General features: G+C 42.8%; 1 protein-coding gene across 1 annotated transcript in view; it reads right to left on the reverse strand.

The window, feature by feature from the left end:
• Positions 1–4,920: 4,920 nt before the first annotated feature.
• The window catches only part of fam171b (family with sequence similarity 171 member B), a 36,066-nt gene continuing 16,989 nt past the window's right edge, over positions 4,921–23,997 (reverse strand). The window contains exons 2-8 of the mRNA XM_033023803.1: positions 21,096–21,329; positions 20,023–20,115; positions 15,419–15,577; positions 12,743–12,913; positions 10,836–10,952; positions 9,308–9,428; positions 4,921–8,036 (exon numbers count right to left, since the gene is read on the reverse strand). Of these exons, the coding sequence (XP_032879694.1) occupies positions 6,683–8,036; positions 9,308–9,428; positions 10,836–10,952; positions 12,743–12,913; positions 15,419–15,577; positions 20,023–20,115; positions 21,096–21,329 (2,249 nt within the window). The 3' untranslated portion in view covers positions 4,921–6,682. The remainder of the gene's footprint in view (positions 8,037–9,307; positions 9,429–10,835; positions 10,953–12,742; positions 12,914–15,418; positions 15,578–20,022; positions 20,116–21,095; positions 21,330–23,997) is intronic.

Here is a 23,997-nt window from a genome sequence, read left to right on the forward strand (position 1 = left end):
CCACCTGCTTACCAGCCACCTTGTTGCAGATACATCCATTCTTCAGTATTGGTAGGAGCAACCATCACACTTAGGCTGTGGGCCGAGGAGCTTTATTCTGCAGTTTCGTGACCCAAGTCACCAAACTACATGAAATTTTCACATATTGTGTTAATTTTTTAATATAAATCACCCCTGAAACTCGATATGAAGAAGACTTGCACATTTTTATTAAATTAAGAGAAAAACGGGGAAAATGTCGGGAATTTTTTAGTCAAATCAAAACATTGAGTTGTCTGCCAGTTGGCCAATCACGCGTTTTGTTTCAGGCTAGCACACAACATGGCTGAGGGGGCTTCACAGAGCAGCATGGTGCGCTGACAACAACCTGGCCCTTAACTCCAAGAAGACCAAGGAGCTCATTGTACACTTCAGGAAGTCCAGGGGCGGCACGCACACCCCCATCCACATTGACGGGACGGAGGTGGAACGTGTTTCTAGCTTCAGGTTCCTGGGAGTCAACATCTCCGATGACCTCTCTTGGACCCACAATACCTCAACTCTGATCAAGAAGGCTCACCAGCGTCTCTTCTTCCTGAGGAGACTGAAGAAGGTCCATCTGTCTCCTCAGATCCTGGTGAACTTCTACCGCTGCACCATCGACAGCATCCTTACCAACTGCATCGCAGTATGGTATGGCAACTGCTCTGTCTCCGACCGGAAGGCTTTGCGGAGGGTAGTGAAAATTGCCCAACGCATCACCGGTTCCTCGCTCCCCTGCATTGAGTCTGTCCAAAGCAAGCGTTGTCTGCGGAGGGCGCTCAGAATCGCCAAGGACTGCTCTCACCCCAACCATGGACTGTTTACCCTCCTACCATCCGGGAGGCGCTACAGGTCTCTCCGTTGTCGAACCAGCAGGTCCAGGAACAGCTTCTTCCCGGCGGCTGTCACTCTACTCAACAAAGTACCTCGGTGACTGCCTATCACCCCCCCCCCCCCCCCCCCCCCCCCACCCCGGACACTTATTATTATTTATTCAAATCATTTGCTATGTCGCTCCTCCAGGGAGATGCTAAATGCATTTCGTTGTCTCTGTATTGTACACTGACAATGACAATTAAAATTGAATCTGAATCTGAGATGCCTGTTTTACTGGAGATGTGTTGTTCGGTGGAATAAATGTCGTGGAAACTTGCAGCAGGTAATTGTATTTAGTGGGAAAAGCATGAAAAAGGCTGAAGAAAGTGCTGCAAAGTGGATTAAAGTGCAAGAAAGCCTTCAAAGTCCCTGCTGATGTGCTGGAACACAAAGAAGGACCCCATGAATCAACTAACTGAAAGGTAAGATTAAAGTCTGAATTTATGAAAATCTATCTGTATGGACTTTAATTAATTTAATTGCACCCTTTATAATGTGAATAAATTCATTCATTCATTCCTTATTCATTCATTCACTCACTCACTTACTCATTCATTCATGAAATTGAGGGCCTAAACTATAACAGAGTCAATTAAACATTGTCACTAATGCCAGCCTGTTGTAGAGTAATGAGTCTTTAACAACTAATCTCGGAGCTGCCTGCGAAAACTTACCGGGAAAAGGTGCTCCGATCGCGGGGCCTAGGTGCTCGCGGTAAATAGCGATCGATATCCCTCCGTTTTTCTCCCGTTATCGGGGTCTGAAAACGACCGCTACAGACGGCACTATGTACAGCCTTCCCCCCCCCCCCCCTGCCCGCGGAGATGAACCGCGGCTCCGCGATCGCGAATCGGCCGCTTATTAATTGAGACCGCAGCTTCACTTTACCGCGAGTACCTAGGCCCCGCGATCGGAGCACTTTTTCCCGGTAAGTTTTCGCATGCAGCTCCGAGATTAGTTGTTAAAGACTTATTGTCACTAATGCCAGCTTGTTACATGGATACATAGAAAATAGGTGCAGGAGTAGGCCATTCGGCCCTTCGAGCCTGCACCGCCATTCAATATGATCATGGCTGATCATCCAACTCAGTATCCCGTACCTGCCTTCTCTCCATACCCCCTGATCCCTTTAGCCACAAGGGCCACATCTAACTCCCTCTTAAATATAGCCAATGAACTGGCCTCAACTACCCTCTGTGGCAGAGAGTTCCAGAGATTCACCACTCTCTGTGTGAAAAAGTTTCTTCTCATCTCGGTCCTAAAGGATTTCCCCTTATCCTTAAACTGTGACCGCTTGTCCTGGACTTCCCCAACATCGGGAACAATCTTCCTGCATCTAGCCTGTCCAATCCCATAAGAATTTTGTACGTTTCTATAAGATCCCCTCTCAATCGCCTAAATTCTAGCGAGTATAAGCCAAGTCTATCCAGTCTTTCTTCATATGAAAGTCCTGACATCCCAGGAATCAGTCTGGTGAACCTTCTCTGCACTCCCTCTATGGCTATAATGTCCTTCCTCAGATTTGGAGACCAAAACTGTACGCAATACTCCAGGTGTGGTCTCACCAAGACCCTGTACAACTGCAGTAGAACCTCCCTGCTCCTATACTCAAATCCTTTTGCTATGAAAGCTAACATACCATTCGCTTTCTTCACTGCCTGCTGCACCTGCATGCCTACTTTCAATGACTGGTGTACCATGACACCCAGGTCTCGCTGCATCTCCCCTTTTCCTAATCGGCCACCATTTAGATAATAGTCTGCTTTCCTGTTTTTGCCACCAAAGTGGATAACCTCACATTTATCCACATTATACTGCATCTGCCAAACATTTGCCCACTCACCCAGCCTATCCAAGTCACCTTGCAGTCTCCTAGCATCCTCCTCACAGCTAACACTGCCCCCCAGCTTAGTGTCATCCGCAAACTTGGAGATGTTGCCTTCAATTCCCTCATCCAGATCATTAATATAAATTGTAAATAGCTGGGGTCCCAGCACTGAGCCTTGCGGTACCCCACTAGTCACTGCCTGCCATTGTGAAAAGGACCCGTTTACTCCTACTCTTTGCTTCCTGTTTGCCAGCAAGTTCTCTATCCACATCAATACTGAACCCCCAATACCGTGTGCTTTAAGTTTGTATACTAATCTCTTATGTGGGACCTTGTCGAAAGCCTTCTGAAAGTCCAGATACAACACATCCACTGGTTCTCCCCTATCCACTCTACTAGTTACATCCTCGAAAAATTCTATAAGATTCGTCAGACATGATTTGCCTTTCGTAAATCCATGCTGACTTTGTCCAATGATTTCACCACTTTCCAAATGTGCTACTATCCCATCTTTAATAACTGACTCTAGCAGTTTCCCCACTACCGATGTTAGACTAACTGGTCTGTAATTCCCCGTTTTCTCTCTCCCTCCCTTCTTAAAAAGTGGGGTTACGTTTGCTACCCTCCAATCCTCAGGAACTACTCCAGAATCTAAAGAGTTTTGAAAAATTATCACTAATGCATTCACTATTTCTGGAGCTACTTCCTTGTTGTAGAGTAATGTTTAATTGACTGTTATAGTTTAGGCCCTCAATGTCATGAATGAATGAATGAGTAAGTGAGTGAGTGAATGAATAAGGAATGAATGAATTAATTAATTTATTCACATTATAAAGGGTGCAATTAAATTAATTAAAGTCCATACAGATTTTCATAAATTCAGACTTTAGATCTTACCTTTTAGTTAGTTGATTCATGGGGTCCTTCTTTGTGTTCCAGCACATCAGCAGGGACTTTGCTTTGAAGGCTTTCTTGCACTTTCTTCAGCCTTTTTCATGCTTTTCCCACTAAATACAATTACCTGCTGCAAGTTTCCACGACATTTATTCCACAGAACAACACATCTCCAGTAAAACAGGCATCTCAGATTCAGATTCAATTTTAATTGTCATTGTCAGTGTACAATACAGAGACAACGAAATGCATTTAGCATCTCCCTGGAACATCGGAATCTCCAGTAAAACAGGCATCTGTGAAGCCCCCTCAGCCACGTTGTGTGCTAGCCTGAAACAAAGCGTGTGATTGGCCAACTGGCAGACAACTCAATGTTAAACGTGCTTTGATTGGACTAAAAAATTCCCGACATTTTTCCGGTTTTTCTCTAATTTAATATAAAATGTGCAAGTCTTCTTCATATCGAGTTTCAGGGGTGATTTATATAATTTTTTTACACAATATGTGAAAATTTCATGTAGTTTGGTGCCTTGGGTCACGAAATCCTATTTCTAGACACATTTTTGATGCTCGGCCCACAGCCTAACTGCTCTTGGAATCTCTTCCACTATTCATCCCAATTTCTTTCCAGTGACCATTAAATTTTCTCTGTCGCATGTTCACAAAGTATATCCCAGAACAAAATATTTCATGGAACAAACATTCTCCTTTAGTTACTCAATGCTAAATTGATTTCTTCTGCCTGATGAAATAACACACTAAAATCAGATTAAAAAATTTACTCAAGACTAATGTTGATTCAATGAGGGGTGCAGGAAGAACATGCGTGGAGCACTGTAGCTAAACATAACATGTTAATCTGGCCAAAAGTGTGCCAAATGGTGGAGGTAAAGTGCATTAGAGACCTAACCAACATACCATACCCAAAGTACCACAACCATGGTTAACAATATAGCTAATAAGGTGGAGCTTTGTGAAGGAAGGAATTGTAGATGCTGGTTTAAACTGAAGATAGACACAAAAATCTGGAGTAACTCAGCGCGTCAGACAGCCTCTCTGGAGAAAAGGAATAGGTGACTCAAAAAGCTGAAGTAGGGTCTCACCCATTCCTTCCCTCCAGAGATGCTGCCTGACCCGCTGAATTACTCCAGCTTTTTGTGTCTATCTTCGGGTTAAACCAGCATCTGCAGTTCCTTCCGACACAAATCAAGTTTATGATAATCCTACCGTCTTCTCTCAATTATCGGTGATCGGAGGGGTTGCTCAGTGTTATGAAGCAGCATTCAAGTCAAACACCAATGTAAACAAAACATAGTTCAGTTTTATTGGGTTTTCAACAATGCATTAGAACAATTCCGAATGAAATAAACTACTCTTTAGAAATATTACACAAAATACAACTGTCTTATGGCAAACCGGCTTGGATAACGAATAAAATGTATGAACATGCAACCATGCTTGACACCACACAGAATAAGCAAACACTTTCCTGAAAACATATAATACAATAAAATATTTCCCAATGATCTCACAAAACAAGCTTTTGCTTTAGTTCCTGTATCTCGTCATCGATGAAGTGAAAACTCAAGCGGTTCATCAAGATATGCTCCAAGAACAACAAATTTAACCATCAGAACACGTAGTTGCCGAGACGAAGCAGAATTAGTTGAACTATTTACAAAAAGTATATTTCAGTTGGGAAAATTGTCTGGACTGTGACAAACGAGGACAGAATAAAAACATAAACCTCAAGAAGAATCATGTCAAATCTCACAGTATCATGTTGCTTTTCATCAGCTTAAAAATGCCTAATGATTCCTCAGGATCTTTGCAGATATTCAACAGGAAATTGGCAACAGAGTGAAACAAGATGGCTGCCACAAAATAGCTGGGGAATCATCACATGAGAAAGAGCAAGTATACGGTTTAGATGTCGCTGGTTGGCAGAGCTCTAAAGCCAACTTGTTTCTATGTTTCTGCCCACCTCTGTCATATAACGGAAAAAAAAATTGAGATAGCCTTCACGACTAGATTTAGAACTCGTTATAAAGAGACAATTTATTATCTTCCGTTATGCTTTCTACATTTTAATGTCTCACAAAAGTGCTCCCTAATAAGCCTTTTTCAAATGTAACTGTGAACTAGGTAACTTAGCATCTATTTATAGACAACCCCGAGCCTCTCAGAATGCAACAAACATCTGCTGCATTTTCTAAATATTGCCGTGTGAAATCCTACTCCTCTACTCACATGCAATGCATCACAATCATTCGCAAATTTGCAGAATATTTTTGGATTTAGAGTTTAAAAAAAAAAAACATACTTGTGGTTTAACATTTTAAAACTGTCGATTGAAACTGTATTTTGCACCAAGTTTTGGGAATTAAATTTTAAAAGTGGACACACAACGAAAGGAAGTGGCGTGCCACATGTTCAAGGCTAAATGAAGACAAGTCGAGACAAGTGCCCGAGGATGAGAGTTTATCAATACAGTTTTAAATCAAGTACGTTCTTGTTGGTATGAATTTAATTAAATTCTTGGATCAGTTCCCTTGTGGGCACCACATAAATTGATCCTTACAGGCACAAATCATACTTAACCAGAGCAACCTGCTGTCAAAAAGTAGTAATTAACACATTCTCAGCAACAATTCGTGTCAAAGATCAACAGCAGATTCAACTGCTTTCTTTCTTATTGAAGATTCACAGTGGCAGAGGTGAGAGATCAGGGGAAATTACTTAGAAAAAGGAAAGAACACCAAAGGTTTAATTGTAAAACATACTGGAAGCTTATCAGACCACTTTAAAATCAATTTATGAATAGGTTCGGGGACCAAAGTTTAAAGGGCACAACATTCTCTTAACTTGGTGTTTGCTAACTGTGTGTATTTACAGTATATTCCAGTTAATGAAAGATCTAGAAGATACACATACAAAGTGTCTTTATTCAGCACAATGAATTGTAATCAACAATAAAATGGAGTGCATAAAAACCTGCGTAACCACAGAACCAAAAACATGCTTTTGTTCCATCGTGAAGACCTGGAAGCAAAGCAACTCGACTTAGTTTAGAGGGATTAGAGGTCGTTCCTCTCTCTTCTGCCAAACACTTTTTTTACTATCGTCCCCCTCACCTTCAGTACTCATGCGGCCCAGTTTGTGGGGTGGGGTCACACTGATCTCCTCGTCCTGTAAACTCTGGTCACTTTGTTCCTCTTCAACCTCCACGAGGTGGCCACTGCCCCCGTCCAGCACTTGCCTGAAGGAGAGGTCCTCTGGGGTGCAGACCGCCGTGCCGCTCTCACTCCCGCTCAGCTCCAGATCTTCCGAGTAAAGGCTCTTCGAGGCCGGCCCGCCTTTGGCGCAAGTTTTATCCTTTTCCAGCCTCCTGCCGGTGTGGTGCTCGTTCATGTCAACTCCCGAGTCGAGACTGGTGTCGTTGCTGTGGGCCTTCTTGGGTTTGGGAACGAGCACGCACGAATGTCTGATGGGTGGGATCGGCTTGCCCTCCAGAGACACGAACCAGGCTCTGGGGTGAGGAGAAGGCTTGCTTTTGGTCAGCTCCAGCAGCGTCTGCTCGGAGATGCCCTGCAGTTCTGCAGCAAACGGGGTCACTCCCACCGCCTCATTCAAGGTTCCAGGAACAGATACGGACTCCAGCAGGTTGTTGCTGTACCTTCCCCAGTTGGCAGACTTGGGATCCAACGCCTGCTGCCCCTGGAGAACGTGTTGTCTCTGGGATTCAGACTGCTGTTGGGAGTGCAGCGGCATTTTAGGAAGTGTCTGTGTGTAGCTGTCCCTGGTGAGTGGCTCGGCTAACGGGCTGTACACCATCTGCCTGTTTCTGGGCAAGGTAGCCGACCGAGAAACCTGGTCTGCAGTGCCAAAATGATCTTGGGCTTGCATGATAGCAACAGTCGGGTTATAAATAGGCAACAATTTATTCGAAATTATAGGTAATTGGTACATTTCTTCATTAACAGCGTGCTGCATTTTGTATTGCCCGTCAATCATCTCCCTTCTCCGGGCCAGCATTTTCATATGTTTAATCTGCAACGCGTTCTTGGGGACATCCTCTGGGCTGTTGGTTGCCTGTTGATAGAGGTTATCCATGCACTTTTTCCGAGATCGGACCGTGAAATTTTCGACGTAAATTTGACAGCTCTCATTGTTTTGTTTCTCTGCGGTTTTATTCACAAGTTTGCAGAATTCCTTGGCTTCTTTATGAGACATTTCCCTTCGAGGACTGTAGGAGATGGCGTGAGACTGTTGCAAAGTTGGCTTCTCATCAGGCTTCGAACTTTCCTTGGTGCCAGGAGCCACGTTCACATGGTTGGTCGATGTGGTCTGGTCTTTCTTCGAGGTATCCATTTTGGTCTTGATCTGTGATTTTTTATGTGGATGATGGTAGCGTCCTCTGTTTAAAACAAAATTGAATAGGAGATCTGAGGGAGAAATTGAAAGGAGACACGTTTTCCACTTAGAGGGGTACGTTTTCCACTAAAGAGAAGTGAAGGTTGTCTGGAATGAGCTGCCAGAGGAGTTGACAGAGGCAGGTACAATTTAAAAGGTATTCAGATACGTAGATAGGAAAGGTGTCGTGTGATATAGGCTTAGTGCACATAAATGGGATTTACACTGTTCGGCGTCAAGGACAGCATGGACTGAAAGGGCACACTTCTGATCTGCACGATTTTATGATATGAAAAAAATCTCAAACTATTAACTAAACGTTGTGGAAAAAGAATTACTGTTTTCTTCTGAAAAATTATGCCAGTATTATGAACAAGGATAGAATGTAAAATTAGGGAATTCCTTATTTCGGGTCGACCCAGGGCCACGACTATGTATTCAAAAATTAAATCTGGGATTACATACAGATGGAAGCCTCCCAGAATCTCCACTATAGTATGCCTCCCTCCTAATAGGTTGTATTGTTGAAATTCTGCACACAATGAACTCTGCCCCAATTCTATTCAGCATCGTTAATTATAAAATGCCAAATGATCAATTTTTGAACCTGCAAAATCAACTAAAAGACACCTTGACACAGCAGGTAGTTCTGCTGCCTCACGGCTCCGGGGACAAAGGCTCGATCCTGACCTAGGATGATGACTTTGTGGACTTGATGCTTTTCCCTGCTACTGTGTGGGTTTGCCCTTGGTGCTCAGGTTTCCTCCCACATCCCAAACGTGTGTAGGTTGGTAGTTTAATTGTCTCTCCCGAGCGAAGGTAGAAGACAGGAGAATTGGGGAAGTTGTGAGCATCGGAGGAAGAATAGGTTACAGGGAAATAAGTGGAAGTGCAAGACCGTTGGAAATGTTCTGAGAGCGGCCATGGACTCAATGGATTAAATGGACTCTAACGTTGTAATGAAAATATGAGAAAGTATACAGAATAATGTGGGGGAAGTAACTGTAGATCCTAGTTTAAACCGAAGACAGACACAAAAAGCTGGAGTAACTCAGCGGGAACAGGCAGCATCTCAGGAGAGAAGGAATAGGTGACGTTTCGGGTCGAGACCCTTCCTTAGACCCGAAACAGAGACACGACCCGAAACGTCACCCATTCCTTCTCTCCAGGGATGCTGCCTGTCCTGCTGAGCTACTCCAGCTTTTTGTGTCTATCGTCAGAATAATGTGGGGAATCTGCATGAGCATTCATTGATGGAGAAATCCAACTACCTACCTGCAATAACATAAAAGCACACCGACAAATCCAGCAAGAATCACAGCAGTGCCTCCCAAGATGGCCACCAGAAGTGTGGAATGGTAGTTGCTCATATCCTTTGCAATGCGACCGATTGTACCTGGATTAACAAAAAAAAAAATAGGGTGAATAAAAACTAGTCACACTGAATCACACCTGTATTGTTCCCCATTGTGGTTTAAGATCAGCACCAAAGTCTGTGCAGGCCATTTGCAATACTATGCCTTGTATCAAATACAGCACACTACAGATTGTGTGGCTCTATGGGTTCAGTTCTTCTTGATGTCTGGTTTCTAAGAGTAAATCAGTCAGATGTTATCATGTCTATAAGCCTTTCTAGAATAATTTTCATTTAAAGGAACACAGAATTTACCCACAAGAGTTGACAAGAAGCACAGACCTTGTGGGCTGAATGGCCTGTTTCCATGCCCTCATGACCCTACATGTATGAGTTTAATCATGAATTTCGAACCTCAATTGACCATTTTATTTTTTTCCGTCACTCAAATACAAAACCCCACATTAAGCATCTCAGTAATTGCTGTAAAATTAAAGCAGGAACTAATTGGCTGTGAAGATGCAAGTGGTCTAAGCTGAGTGATGGCATTTTAGATCAACAGAATAGCAAAAGATGTCAACCCTGGCTCTAGGTATCAGTAACAACACGTCCTTCAAAATACAAGTAAAAGAATCAGTCGAGTTTATTTCGACACGTTGAGGCCAACTGGGCAGAAAATTATCAAATGAAAACTGGGCATTTTGTTTTTATAATTTGGAAGGATTAGGATTTAATTACCTCTGATTGCAAGCATTCTCGAAGTTTTGATGAAGCCAATTCTATTGTCTGTGAGGAATGAGTTTTGACCTTTTGAATGAGTGCAGCATCCTGTGATCACTCCTTTTATTTTATTACAGTTAATAAAGGGCGGCATGGTGGTGTAGCAGTGGAGTGACTGCCTTACGGCGCGAGAGACCCAGGTTTCATCTTGACTTCGGGTGCTGTCTGTACTGAGTTTGTACGTTCTCCCCGTTACCCGTGTGGGTTTTCTCCGGGGTTTCCTCCCACACTAAAAAGACGGACATGTTTGTCGGTTAATTGGCTTTGGTAAAATTGTAAATTGTTCCCAGTGTGTGTAGGATTGTGTTACTGTGCGGGGAACGCTGGTTGGTGCAGACTCAGTGGGCCGAAGAGCCTGTTTCTGCGCTGTATCTCTAAACTAAACTAAACTGTGCTCTAACAAACTGTTTATTTTCAGCCAACCTTCTACCCTTTGAAGTCATCTTTTCTGCTTAATAGGCAAGATATGATGCCCTAGGCTCACACAGAAAGAAACTCCCTGATACCAAAGTACAAAATCCATTGAGTTTTACCCAATCTATACTTCAGTCCACACCCTACAACTAACTTTTAACTTGCAGTAAAATTCACAAAACTGTGATGAGGCATTAAATAGAAGAGCGTGACAGGAAACTGCAAAGATTAAATGCTGAATGTGCGCTCATTCACCTGTTGTTAATGGTAACGGGGCTGCTATCCATTGTCCCAAGTGAGGGGCTACGTAGGTCCAGACAAGCTGGCCACCCTCTTTCCTAACTGTTCCGAGTCCTCGGTTTACCCAGGCACCTTTGATGAAAGAAGAATATTCAGGCATTTATCTGAGGCAAATAAAAATTTATGGTGCTGTAATAAAAGAAACAATATTAGAAAACATCTGTTACATATTTGCAGTAGCACTCTGATTACTGTGCTGCCTCACAGTTCCTGGGGCTCACAGTTCCTGGGGCTCCTGGTTTGAGCCCGATCGCAGGTGGTCTCTGTCTTAAGCTTGCATGCTCTCACTGTGAACAGAGGGTTAGTTCGCTGGTATATATTAGCGAGTGTCAAAAACAATCAAGAGGGGGAGTGGCTGGATATGTGAGGGAAAATGGCTCGTGTGTCTATTGGATCTACTCTGCTGGGAGCCAATACCAACATGATGGCCATAATGGTCTCCTTCTCTGTCACAAGTAAATTTAACAGCTTTTGCATTCATATAAAATCCCCTCGCTGGAATTGATTTCTTCGACCTCGTCTCAGTCAGTCCATTGTTCAATATCCAATGAATTCAAAATAACTTTTTAAATCACTCAGATAAGGACATCCCCAAGGTATTCCTTGTTATAAGTGATAGGGGCAGAATTAGGCCATTCAGCCCATCAAATCTACTCCGCCATTCAATCATGGCTGATCTATCTCTCCCTCCTAACCCCATTCTCCTGCCTTCTCCCCATAACCTCTGACACCTGTACTAATCAAAAATCAATCTATCTCTGCCTTATAAATATCCATTGACTTGGCCTCCACAGCCTTCTGAGGCAAATAATTCCACAGATTCACCACCCTCTGGAATAAAACTAATGAGTGTTGATAAACAAATGTAAGTTCTTGGTTACTCAAGACTAATTTAGTTATTGCAGTGGTCTTAGCAATGAGTGCAGACTAATGTGCAGGATGTCTTCAGGGATTTCAATGGAATAATGGCTCCTCTCAGCAGTACTTAGCAAACTTAAATCATTCAGTAATTTTAGAAATATTGTGCTAACAAAGTTTCTCTTCATTCTGTTGTGTGAAATCCCCTGCACTTTAATGATGAAGCCGAATAAAGTTACAAAAATAAGAAAATATTAAAATAGGTTTCTGGGCTAGCTTACAGCTTATCTTTATTGTCAAATTAGGCTTGCCTCAGGTTGCGGTGTGTGAGATAATAAATACCATAACATTGTCTCCCAAGTGACAAGCAGAGAGGAGCTAGATCTCTTTGAAGTAAGATGCCATAAACCAAATGGCCAATGTTTATGAGGGACCAAATGACAGAGAGGAAGCAGCGAAAGAGCTAGGGTGATCTCTGTGAAGATAAAATGGCATTATCCAAATGGCCAATCTTTATGAAGGACGAAGTGACGAGAGAGGAACCAGGGAAGTAGAAAGATAAAATGTCGTAAACCAAATGGCCAATGTTATCTTGTACTATGTAAACAAAATGCCTTTAATGTGATGCATTCTGTGGAAACCTTTCCTGTACCTCTGACCATGACTAATGTCTGTGAAATGTGCTAAGGGGACAAAAAAACCCTATTTAAGGCAATGTTGTTCAGAGAAGTGGACGGAAGATGGTCAAGTGTCTATATTGGTCACTTGACTGGAATTCTCCCTCCCTTCCATCGGCCGATGTTAAGTAAAGTTTTGAACTGGTCTACCAAACAGTTTGTGTGGTGTCTGTTTATTAAAAAGCGAACCTGGTTTAGTAGTTAAGAAAAGTAGCTTTTTCATTAACAGACTAACTTATTAACATTCAGATCACAGTAGCCCAGTGCACAAACAAGGTATTTGGCACCAGACCGTAATTAGGACTACAATGAAACGTGCTCACATACCAATTTTCAGGTCAAGAGTCCAAGCTGGAAGAGCATCCGCATGTGTCACCAGGTCAGTCGGTCCAAGGGGCAATGTGATGTGGACAGACCCAGTCACCTTCACCGCTTTACCAGCAGCAAACAACTCAACATTAATGGCAGCCAGTGGAGTCAGCTCGATGCTCTTCAGCCCTGTAAAATATCACTTTTTATAATGATGTGTTTAAACATCAAACAAGTCCACATCACCATGAAATTCCACATTAGGTCAGGTGAAAACTTACCAATTAAAAACAGATATAAATAAATCTCATTCTAAAACCTCCAACGTTGTTCAACATAGATTATGTCTGATTTGTTACACATATGTACTAAATGTGAAGGAAGGAACTGCAGTTGCTGGTTTAAACCGAAGAAAGACACAAAAAGCTGGAGTAACTCAGCGGGACAGGCAGCATCTCTGGGTGACATTTCGGGGTGAGACCGTTCTTCGGACGACCCGAAACATCGCCCATTCCTTCTCTCCAGAGATGCTTCCTGTCCCGCTGAGTTACTCCAGCTTGTGGTACTTAGTGAAATTGGGTGTACAATGTTACCCGCAGGTAACACAAGATAACAAGTGGAGGGGATCAAGAGAGAAAAAGAGGTAATAATGAGCCAGGAGTCTGTTGAATTATTATAAACATAGCCAAACCAGTCAGACACATGAATGACTACATTTGAATCGGACTACACACAGAAGCATAATTTCACAATGCCATCGATTTATTCATTTATTTTTTGCTCATTTTTGTGGACCAAATTGAATTTTACATTGTGTTCTCACCCAAAACATTTCAGTTCTGATTAGTCAATTATTTACCTCAACTGGATCTGCAAAGCAAAACAACTTAATTATAGACCAGATAGAACCATCCAACAGTCCAGGTCGACATTCATGCCTCTTCAAACCAATCAATCAATCAATCAAATACTTTGTCATTCAAAAATACACCAACAAATGCAAATCTAAACGAAATTTCATTGCATCTGGCTCACCGTGCAACACAAAAGGATAAGATAGATAAAACGATAAAATAGATAATAGTGGCGGCACATTATATGGAATTCAAGAGACTGATGGCTCAGGGGAAGAAGCTGTTGCAGAACCTGGCCGTTCTGCTCCTTATACTGCGATACCTTTTGCCCGAGGGCAGCAGAGTGAACAGTCCATAATGGAGATGTGTGGGGTCTTTTATAATGCTGTTGGCCTTGGACAACCAACGTTTGCACGCAATGTCCCGGATTGAAGGTAGAGATGTCCCGATGATTTTTTCAGCCGTCCTCACCACTCTCCGCACGGACTTCCATTCTTCAACCAAGCCCATCAACAGAGATTGCTAATCCCTTTCTGATCTGGTTTCCCTGTAGACACCCTATTTGCTCCTCCTACTTCTATACTCTATTCATGCTCTGGATATCAATCCCACCCAAATTGCCTGCTGGATTTTTCTGTGATGGTCTTCAATATATCACCTCCGGTTTTGGAGTTGACAACAAATGGAAACATCTTTTCCACAATAATGCTCTCAAAGCCTTTTAAACTCCTCACTCTCACTTTCCAGAGCCCACAGCCATCCTGGTCAAACTTTCTATGCAAAGCAAATGGCCAAAATCTGGTATCAGTCTTATAAGTCTTTGTCCAGGACTCTCTCCAGAGCCTCTATATTTGTTGTTCTACACAGGGCACCTATAATGACTGCAGAATCATAGTAACAATTTATTAATTTGCAATTTGATTGATAAATGGTTGCCCCGACAAATATGCTAAACATTGTTGACACTAAAAGCTGGAGTAACTCAACGGGACGGGCAGCATCTCTGGAGGGAAGGAATGGATCCAGCTTTGTGTCATCTCTATTCCTTCTTCAGACTGAAGGATCTCGACCCAAAACGTCACCAAAACATTCCATTTCTCCAGAAATGCTGCCTGCTCCACGGAGCTACTCCAGTTTTTGTGTCTATCTTCGGTTTAAACCAGCATTTGCAGTTCCTTCGTTCACAAGCTAAACATTGTGTTATTTTCTCACCTTGTTATTTAATTACACAATAGTATAGTGTTTTTTCCTAAAAGTCTAAAAAATGTAGATTCACCACGAATATTGTGGAAATCCAGAATCCCTTGATGTGAACTCCACCGCTCACTAGTCAGTCGGTAAAGAATCTGAAGTCTAAATCCTCATGATAGTTAGATTGCTCTAATCCTATCTGCAGATCCCTTCCCACAGCCATGCACGTTCCTGGGAGAGACACAAAGACAGGATCTTTGAAGAAGGGTTCCAACCCCAAACGTCACCTAATCTTTTTCTTCAGAGATGCTGCCTGGTGCGCTGAGTTACTCCAGCATTTGGTGATAATCTTTGGTATAAACCAGCATCTACATAAAAAGTATGACCTCTTCTATTTTGATTGTTCAGCATTATTCACCAAAGGCAGGTCAGGGTGGAACATGTATGGTAAAATTCAGAGCAGGAGAATTAGTACCACATTTAAGTACAATCTACAAACTATGGACAAAGAAGCTACGAAGAGACCTTGTTATACACTCCAAGTTGCAGAATTATCAAATAGTTAAACGGTTGCAAAAATAATATTGCAAATAATGAAATCTAGAAAGCAAGATGGGTCAGCTGCAATTAGAAATGTGGAAGCCTTTACTTGATTTATTCATTAAGGTTCCCATTGTATGGATGAAGTTGTCTGTACGCCAGGGAGGCTGGGGAGCTGTGAGATAGGCTGTTAGATTAGAAACATGTGTATTCTTCGGAAGTTTCAGTAACCCCTTTGGGAACTGGACGCTGGGATATCTTCCGTCATCTAAACAAAAAACACAAACTTTGATTAGAAGGGAGGAAAAGTAAACTCGGAGCAATCTAATCCAATTAACAACAGTGCAGCAGTTCTGTGGCAAGAAGATCGGCTGACTAGTAGTTAATCTTTCAAAGGTGTTAATTAAGTTATTTACAGTTGCGTTCCCTGCGTGCAGCAAAATCCATGTTCATACAATAGAAGGAATGGGCAACTGAAACGTCACCCATTTCTTCCATCCAGAGATGCTGCCTGAGTTACTCCAGCATTCACCTTCGGTGTAAACCAGCATCTATAGATCCGTCCTACACCATGTTCCTACAGATTTCTTCACCTTTACTAAATGCGGAACCATCCACTGTAATACAGACTTTAACTTGAGCGGTATTAGGCTCAACTGTGCTGCCTTTTGCAGACAGTATCTACTGCTATTCAGCCATCAAAACCAAAATAAATACTGGAGTTCTGTACAAGCCATGAGATGTGCAAGTCTGGAACGCACAGAGATCTGAATCTGAATCTGAGGCTGAATCTGACCGCTCACTCCCACGCTGGACTCATGCTTGGCTTGCTGGGATCTCCGGATGTTACACTGGAGTAATCGCCACTCAGATCCCACAACAGAATCATTGGGAAGAAAGTTGTAAGGTTGTGCAGCGTATAAATAGGCCTTTCAGCCCAGCCGTGTTAATTCAACCGTTCTGCCCATCTATACAAGAGCAGCACAGTGGTGCCGCAGCAGAGTTGCTGCCTCACAGCGCCAGAGACCCAGGTTCAATCCTGACTACGGGTTCTGTCTGTACGGAGTTTGTATGTTCCCAGGGTGACTGTGTGGGTTTCCCCCGGATGCGCCGGTTTTATAGAAACATAGAAAATACGTGCAGGAGTAGGCCATTCAGCCCTTCGAGCCAGCAGGTCATTCAATATGATCATGGCTGATCATCCAAAATCAGTAACCCGTTCCAGCTTTTTCCCCCATAGCCCTTGATTCCCTTAGCCCTAAGATCTAAATCTAACTCTCTCTTGAAAACATCCAGTGAATTGGCCTCCACTGCCTTCTATGGCAGAGTATTCCACAGATTCACAACTCTCTGGGTGAAAAAGATTTTCCTCATCTCAGTCCTAAATGGCCTACCCCTTATTCTTAAACTGTGACCCCTGGTTTTGGACACCCCCCAACACCAGGAACATTTTTCCTGCATCTACCCTTTCCAATCCTCTAAGAATTTTATACGTTTCTAAAATCCTCCCACATTGCAAAGACATGCAGGTTTGTACGGTAATTGGTTTCTGTAAATTGTCCCTAGAGTGTAGGATAGAATTAGTGTAAAGGGTGATTGTTGGTCGGCGCAGACTCGGTAGGCCAAAGGGCCCCGTTTCCATGCTTTATCTATATACTAAGCTAAATCCTCCTTGAACTCCAGACAAGGTGGGACAACATTATGTCCTTTCATAAACAAGGGTTGAGGAGTCATATCATAATCGTTCACTAAAACAACAAAAGACAATGGAATGGATAGTTTTATGTTCATTTATTAAATTAGCAGCATTTGGTGTTATCTGGTGACCATATCATTTGATAGCTTCATGTCTCAATGAAAGCAATAGACCAGGAACAACACCATCTGTTATAGTCCAGGACCTGCAGCTTTCAGTGATTTCAGATTCCCACTTCTCATGTCCCAGTTACACCTCCAGTTCACACAAGTGCTGCAAAATGGTGATGACAAGTGGTTGTGCTTCACTTCATGACCTCACCGTTAATACACTTCTCACTTCACCCCCAGCCTCCTCCAATCATCTCCGGGCGAGGAGAACAGATTCCCCCGTTGCAAAACTGACCGTGAAGCACTGGGAAATTGTGAGGGAGTGGAGATTTAAACAAAGATAAACTCAGTTTAAAGGAAAGCTTTCTCAGCATCTCCTCGGGCGAAAATACAGGCAGGGTAAACGGTCTCTCATTCTCATTCCAACTCATTCGCAGTGTTCACTGCCCCCCTGTGGTCATCCAACACACTGTGGTAGAGGCACATGGAACTGCAAATGCTCTAATAATAAAACAGTGCTGGAAGAACTCAGTGAGTCGGCTGCATCTACGGAAGGAATAGACAGGCGACTATGGACAGAATGGAAGGGTTCCAACCTGGAATGTCATCTGTCCATTCCCATCCACAGATGCTGCCTGCCCTGCCGAGCTCCTCCTGCACTTTATCGTAATCAAAGCACAACAGTGTTCCACACATTAGCTTGTTGTGACTTTGCAATCCAGAGCATGGGATCCAAGTTATGCTTAAATTTAACCTATTGGGAATCTCAAGGAAGCCAATGCATCTGCAACAGATTATTCCTGATAAAAGGTCCTTATTGTACAAAGTTCATAGAATTCAGGTGTTCAGAAAAATGCTGACATTCCAGGATTCATACACCACCTTGTGATCCTACTCCGCCACTACCAAGCTGATCCTTGCTCCCAAGGTTGGTCCCAAAAGTTGGAGAAAATCTCTGGAGAAAAGGAATAGGTGGTATTTCGGGTCGAGACCCTTCTTCACACTCCAGAGATGCTGCCTGTCCCGCTGAGCTACTCCATCATTTTGTGTCTATCTTTGGTGTAAACCAGCATTTGCAGATCCTTCCTACACATTTTGTTCTGTCTCAAGGTGATCACATCAGAGAAGTGGAGGCCAGGGAATGGTATATTCAAATTCAGTGCAAAATCAAACCAGGAGCCATGTGCAGTATTTCAGTCACTCATCACTAGTGAGAATCTTAAGGGCTTGTTCCACTTGGCAATTTTGCCAGCGTCATATCAGCATCTGCAATGGATTATAGAGAAGGGTCTCAACCCAAAACGTCATCCATTCCTTCTCTTCAGAGATGCTGCCTATCCCACTTAGTTACTCCAACATTTTGTGTCTATCTTTGACACCCTTTAGACCAGGGGTTCCCAACCTTTTTCGTCCCGTTTACCCCTGACAACTTTAATAGCACGTAACAATGTTATTTCACTTATTTATGAACAGCTAATGATGAACAGATACCGGTATACCAGAACCAAACATAGTCAGTCAATGAGAAAAAATATGTACAAATCCAGAATCAACAAAGTTACCCCCTGGGGTAAATTTCCCTGGGGTAAATTTCCCCCGGGTTGGCAACCCTTGCTTTAGACAATGAATTGGCAGGGTGACGAGGCGGTGTCTCTGGTCATGATACACGAGGAGATATTCCTTTTAGGCGGGGAAGACGTTATAATGGAATGGGAGCTCCCACATTTCTATAACTTTTATTAAATGGAAACAAGTGGTTCTGATCAGAACTGTTGATCTGGATGCTCAGGAGCTTAATAAACCTTATTAATCATCTGAACCAAACCTCAATCCTGTGTCAACTCCAGCCACTTTGTGAGGGACTAAACAAACATACGAGGAGAGGACCCCAATATCGTGGGGATGCCACTATCCCCTTCTGGCTTTTCCGTTTTGATTTCAATGAAATAGGAACATTTGGTCAGGAATGATACCAGTAAAGAGAAGGAGATAACTAACACAGACCAACATATTCAGGGATGATATTTCAGTAACATAGTAATTATGGCCTGCAACTTGCAGAGTTTCAGAAACCCTTGAACAAAAATCTTTGACCAGCACCTAGACTGCAGGTGAAATTTTGCTGACTATTAAAAGATGGACAGTGGGTTATGTGGTTATTATGAGTATTATTAGGTTTATTATTGTCACATGTACCAGAGCACAGTGAAAAGCATTGTTTTGCTTGCTATCCAAACTGATCAGGTTATACTATACATAAATATAACCAAGTCAAACTCAAGGACATCAGATAGAACAAAGGGGACAATATAGAATGCAGAATATGGCTCTGTTTGGTTTATTATCGTCACGTGTACAGAGGTACAGTAAAAAGCTTTTTTGTTGTGTTATCAAGTCCTTGCTTTATCTATTGTACTTAGGAGCATAGAAAATAGGTGCAGGAGTAGACCATTCGGCAATTCAATGTGATCATGGGTGATCATCCACAATCAGTAACCCGTTCCTGCTTTCTCCCCATATCCCTTGATTCCGCTAGCCCCAAGAGCCCTACTTGAGTTTGACTCGATTACATTTACATAGCACTGTAGTGCATCAGTTCCACAGACAAAGTCCAATGTCCGCATTGTCCCAACAGGCTTGTTCTGACCCCCACACGTTGGAAAGTCTGCCACTGCTTGTAGCCTCGCCCCTCAGCTCCAGCACGGGGGTTAGCAGGATCCACCTTCCTGATGCGGAGAAGATGGAGTGGGGTACTATGAGCATGGAGGCCAAGCACCAAGATATATTTCCTTTATGTACATTTCGACTTTAGGATGCCCTGTAACTTGGGTTTAACAGTATCACTGCACATATCTTTGTTACAAGCAGAGTATAAGTGTAGCTAAAACCGTTCCATGCGCTACTTACCAATTTTCCCTCCTGTTATTAAGATGGCATCTTCGAATAACCAGAGGTTTGCTCGGCTCTGCGGAATCATCGAAAGCGTTACAGCTGCAAAAACTGGAAAGCAGAAACAAAAAGCATGGCAGAACAATTTTTTTGTTTTAAGTGCAGTCTCAATAAGTCATACCAGATTCCCAACTGAGCTGCTCATTAAACATCAGTAGATTGAAGATCCTCTACAGAAATTCTCTTTGCCTCCCAAATGTGGAAGCAGGCAACAAAAGCCTTCAAACAAAAGGCCAAAGTTTAAACAACTGACGGGAGATCAGGAAACAGGTGACAAATGTCTCTAGCATTAAACAAACAATGTTATGCTGCAACTGGAGGGCCAGTGTTGGGAATCCATGGCTGTGTTGAAATATGGGGAGCATTGACTGAGGTGGCTCCATCCTTAGAGATACTTCAGTTCAAACCTCAGCCTTGCATGGAAAATTACCTTAACTTAAGCTATCCTCATCAAAACATCACATAAACAGCCACAAAAGAGGTTCATGCCAGAAAGGACTCATGAGACAGCACACTTTATTATTTGTCTACTCTTGCTTCTGAAAATAAATCAATTTTAAATTAAGAAACTGTCTGTCTTTCTGTCTAATTGAAAATAATAAGAACTTTACTGCTGAGAATTGGAACAGTCAAATCAATTTTCCTGAATACATGTCCAAATCTGGGTCCTCTCCCATAAAAGGTTGTACATTTGTATGCTGCCTTCCACACCCCTCTCCAGACTTCCCCCAACGTTTATAACCAGTGGCAGTTTTACTGACTGCCATAGAGGGATCAGAAGGAGCATTGGATGTCAGGGGTTATGGGGAGAAAGCAGGAGAATGGGGTTAGGAGGGAGAGATAGATCAGCCATGATTGAATGGCGGAGTAGACTTGATGGGCCGAATGGCCTAATTCTGCTCCTATCACTTACGACCTTATGATCTATAAAGACCGTTGCCAATCCACCTTTCCTATTCCAGAGGATTTTTTGGTGGAGTAGAACCTAGAAGGGGAGAACATTGGAGATAGGATTGTCGTTGAGCGTGTACCTGGCACTCTTCTGGTTTTCCAGGGCAAGGATGCAAGCAGGTAGCCCTCTTTACGTGCAGTGACAGTCAGAGGGAGGCCCAGCGTGTACGGTACTTTGAAAACCACTCCTCCACCATCCTCACTGAGGGCCGTGTTGGTTTTGGTGAAGTTAACAAAGACGTCAACGATGGCCCTGTCCAGGAAATGGCGAGTGACCACATCGTTTAACTGCACCTTCAAGGTGAATGAGGACCCTGAAACCAGAGAAGAGATCAATGCTTAACAGTTTCAACAAAAGTACAAATCACACTATAAGCTGGCTTCCAAGGAAGATGTTGATCTGTACATACTGGAAATTAGAAAGCAATTTTAATTTTACAGAAGCCTGGTGTCTTCAGTGCAATTACTGCTTGCGTGGTAAAATCAATAATCAGGTTCACTCTGGGAACCAAGGATGTCTGTGGCCAGAATAACGCAAGTGAGCTTGGAGTTTGACTACAGCACAGTTTGGTACAAGACAACAAACTGCTCAAAGAGTTTGGTATTCCTCGATTTTCTACCAGTCAAGAGGGAAGGCAAGCTCAATATTTACAAACTGGAGGCTAGAAGATACAATAAAATGTTCATAGTCCAGCACACTCAGGCACAGTGGCGCAGCAGTAGAGTTGCTGCCTTACAACGCCAGAGACCCGGGTTCAATCTTGACTACGGGTGCTGTCTGTACGGAGTTTGCACGTTCTCCCCGTGACTGCTGGGTTTTCTCCGTGCTATGGTTTCTCCCACATCCCAAAGATGTATAGGTTTCTTGGTTTCTTGGTCCTCCAAAATATTCCAAATGGAATTTAAACTGGAGGTGGTGGAGGGAGGACTTAAGCCAGAAAGGGTTATTGGGAAGGTTTATTGCAGGTTGATTGGCGTCGGTAAAAATTCTAGATTGTCCCCAGTGTGTAGAATAGTGAGAGTGTACGGTGGGCCAAAGGGCTGTTTCTCCAAACTAAATTTGGTGGTGGGTCTCAACCCTAAATGTCACCCATTCCTTTGTTTCAGTTATGCTGCATCTGAAGGAACTGCCGATGCTGGTTCAGACTGAAGAAGGATCTTGACCCGAAACATCACCCGTTCCTTCTCTCCAGAAATGCTGCCTGTCCTGCTGAGTTACTCCAGCATTGTGTCTAGCTCCGGAGACGCTGCCTGTCCCTCTGAGTTACTCCAGCGTTTTGCATCAATCTTAAATTTGGTGGTTCTAGACTAGCAGGTTTTCTGGATTTTTGGATGTTATTCCAATTTAGTATTTACTATGTGTAAACACTGCTGTAATTACTACATGGTGAAACCAAAATTTATAAAAATGGCCTTTATTAAAATCTGACAATGTGCACTTTAACCACATGTAATTATTTCTATTACAAATCTCAAATTGTGGAGCACAATAAATAAATAAATGATGGGTCTGTCCCAAACATTATGGAGGACACTGTATGTGATGGCAAAATATTTTGTTGTATTTGTGTATGATACTCTAATAGACATAGGGAGCAAATTTAAGGATTTCTACGAGGATGTTGCCAGGACTAGAGGGTCTGAGCTATAGGGAGAGGTTGAGTAGGCTGTTAGAGAGCAATAGAGTGATACAGTGTGGAAAACAGGCCCTTCGGCCCAACTGCCCACAACAGTCAACATGTCACAGCTGCACCAGCCCTACCTGCCGGCACTTGGTCCATATCCCTCCATACCTGTCCTATCCATGTACCTGTTTAACTGTTTCTTAAACAATGGGATAGTCCCAGTCTCAAGTAACTCTTCTGGCAGCTTGTTCCATACACCCACCACCATCTGGTCCTCGATTCCCCTAATCTGGGCAAGAGACTCTGTACATCTCCCCGATGTTTTCCCCTCATGATTTTGTATACAAGATCACCCCTCATCCTCCTGCGCTCCAAGGAATAGAGACCTAGCCGACTCAACCTCTCCCTATAGCTCACACCTAGTGCTGGCAACATCCTCGTAAATCTTTTCGGAACCTTTTCAAGCTTGACAATATATTTTCTATAACACGGTATAACTGAACACAATATTCTAAATGCGGTCTCACTAACGTCTTATACAACTGCAACATGACCTCCAAACTTCTATTCCTTGGAGCACAGGAGGATGAGGGTTGATCTTCTAGACATGTATAAAATTAGGAAAGGAATAGATCGGGTAGATGCACAGAGTGTCTTGCCCAGAGTAGGTGAATCGAGGACCAGAGAATATAGGTTTAACATGAAGGGTAAAAGATTTAATAGGAATCTGAAGGGTAACTTTTTCCACACAAAGGGTGTAGTTGAGGCAGGGACTATCCCAACAGGAGGTAGCTGAGGCAGGGCCTAACCCAACATTATAGTTAGACAAGTACATGGATAAGACAGGTTTGGAGAGATATGCAAACGCGGGCAGTTGGGACTAGTGCAGCTGGGACATGTTGGGCGGTGTGGGAACGTTGAGCCAAATGGCCTGTATCCACAGTGTTTGACTCTATGTGTGGAATTTGATTATAAACAACTTTACACTGCTGAAATATCCAATGTCTGTATCAGATATCAAGCTTTGTGGAAACAAAAATCAATGGACAAATGATTTTGTTTTAAACCAGCCTATTCCATTTATTCCATTTGGAATATTCCATTTGGAATATTTTGGAGGACCAAGAAACCAAGAACCAAGAATAGAGGCAGTAAAAACAAAAGAACAGATAAATTAAAATACGATAGCTAAACTTCTTGTCAAATGATTTATGATATCTATTTTTAAGCAATGAGAGATGATTCTGGCATCTGGCACTGTCCAGAGGAAAGTAAATGTGCCAAAAAAAAGCTTTCAAAAGTCTCAAGTGAAAGCAAGATCTGCAAAACATCAATAGCTAAATGCACTGATCTGTTA

The sequence above is a fragment of the Amblyraja radiata genome, chromosome 7, assembly GCF_010909765.2.
Source record: "Amblyraja radiata isolate CabotCenter1 chromosome 7, sAmbRad1.1.pri, whole genome shotgun sequence".
In the NCBI taxonomy this organism is placed as follows: domain Eukaryota; kingdom Metazoa; phylum Chordata; class Chondrichthyes; order Rajiformes; family Rajidae; genus Amblyraja; species Amblyraja radiata.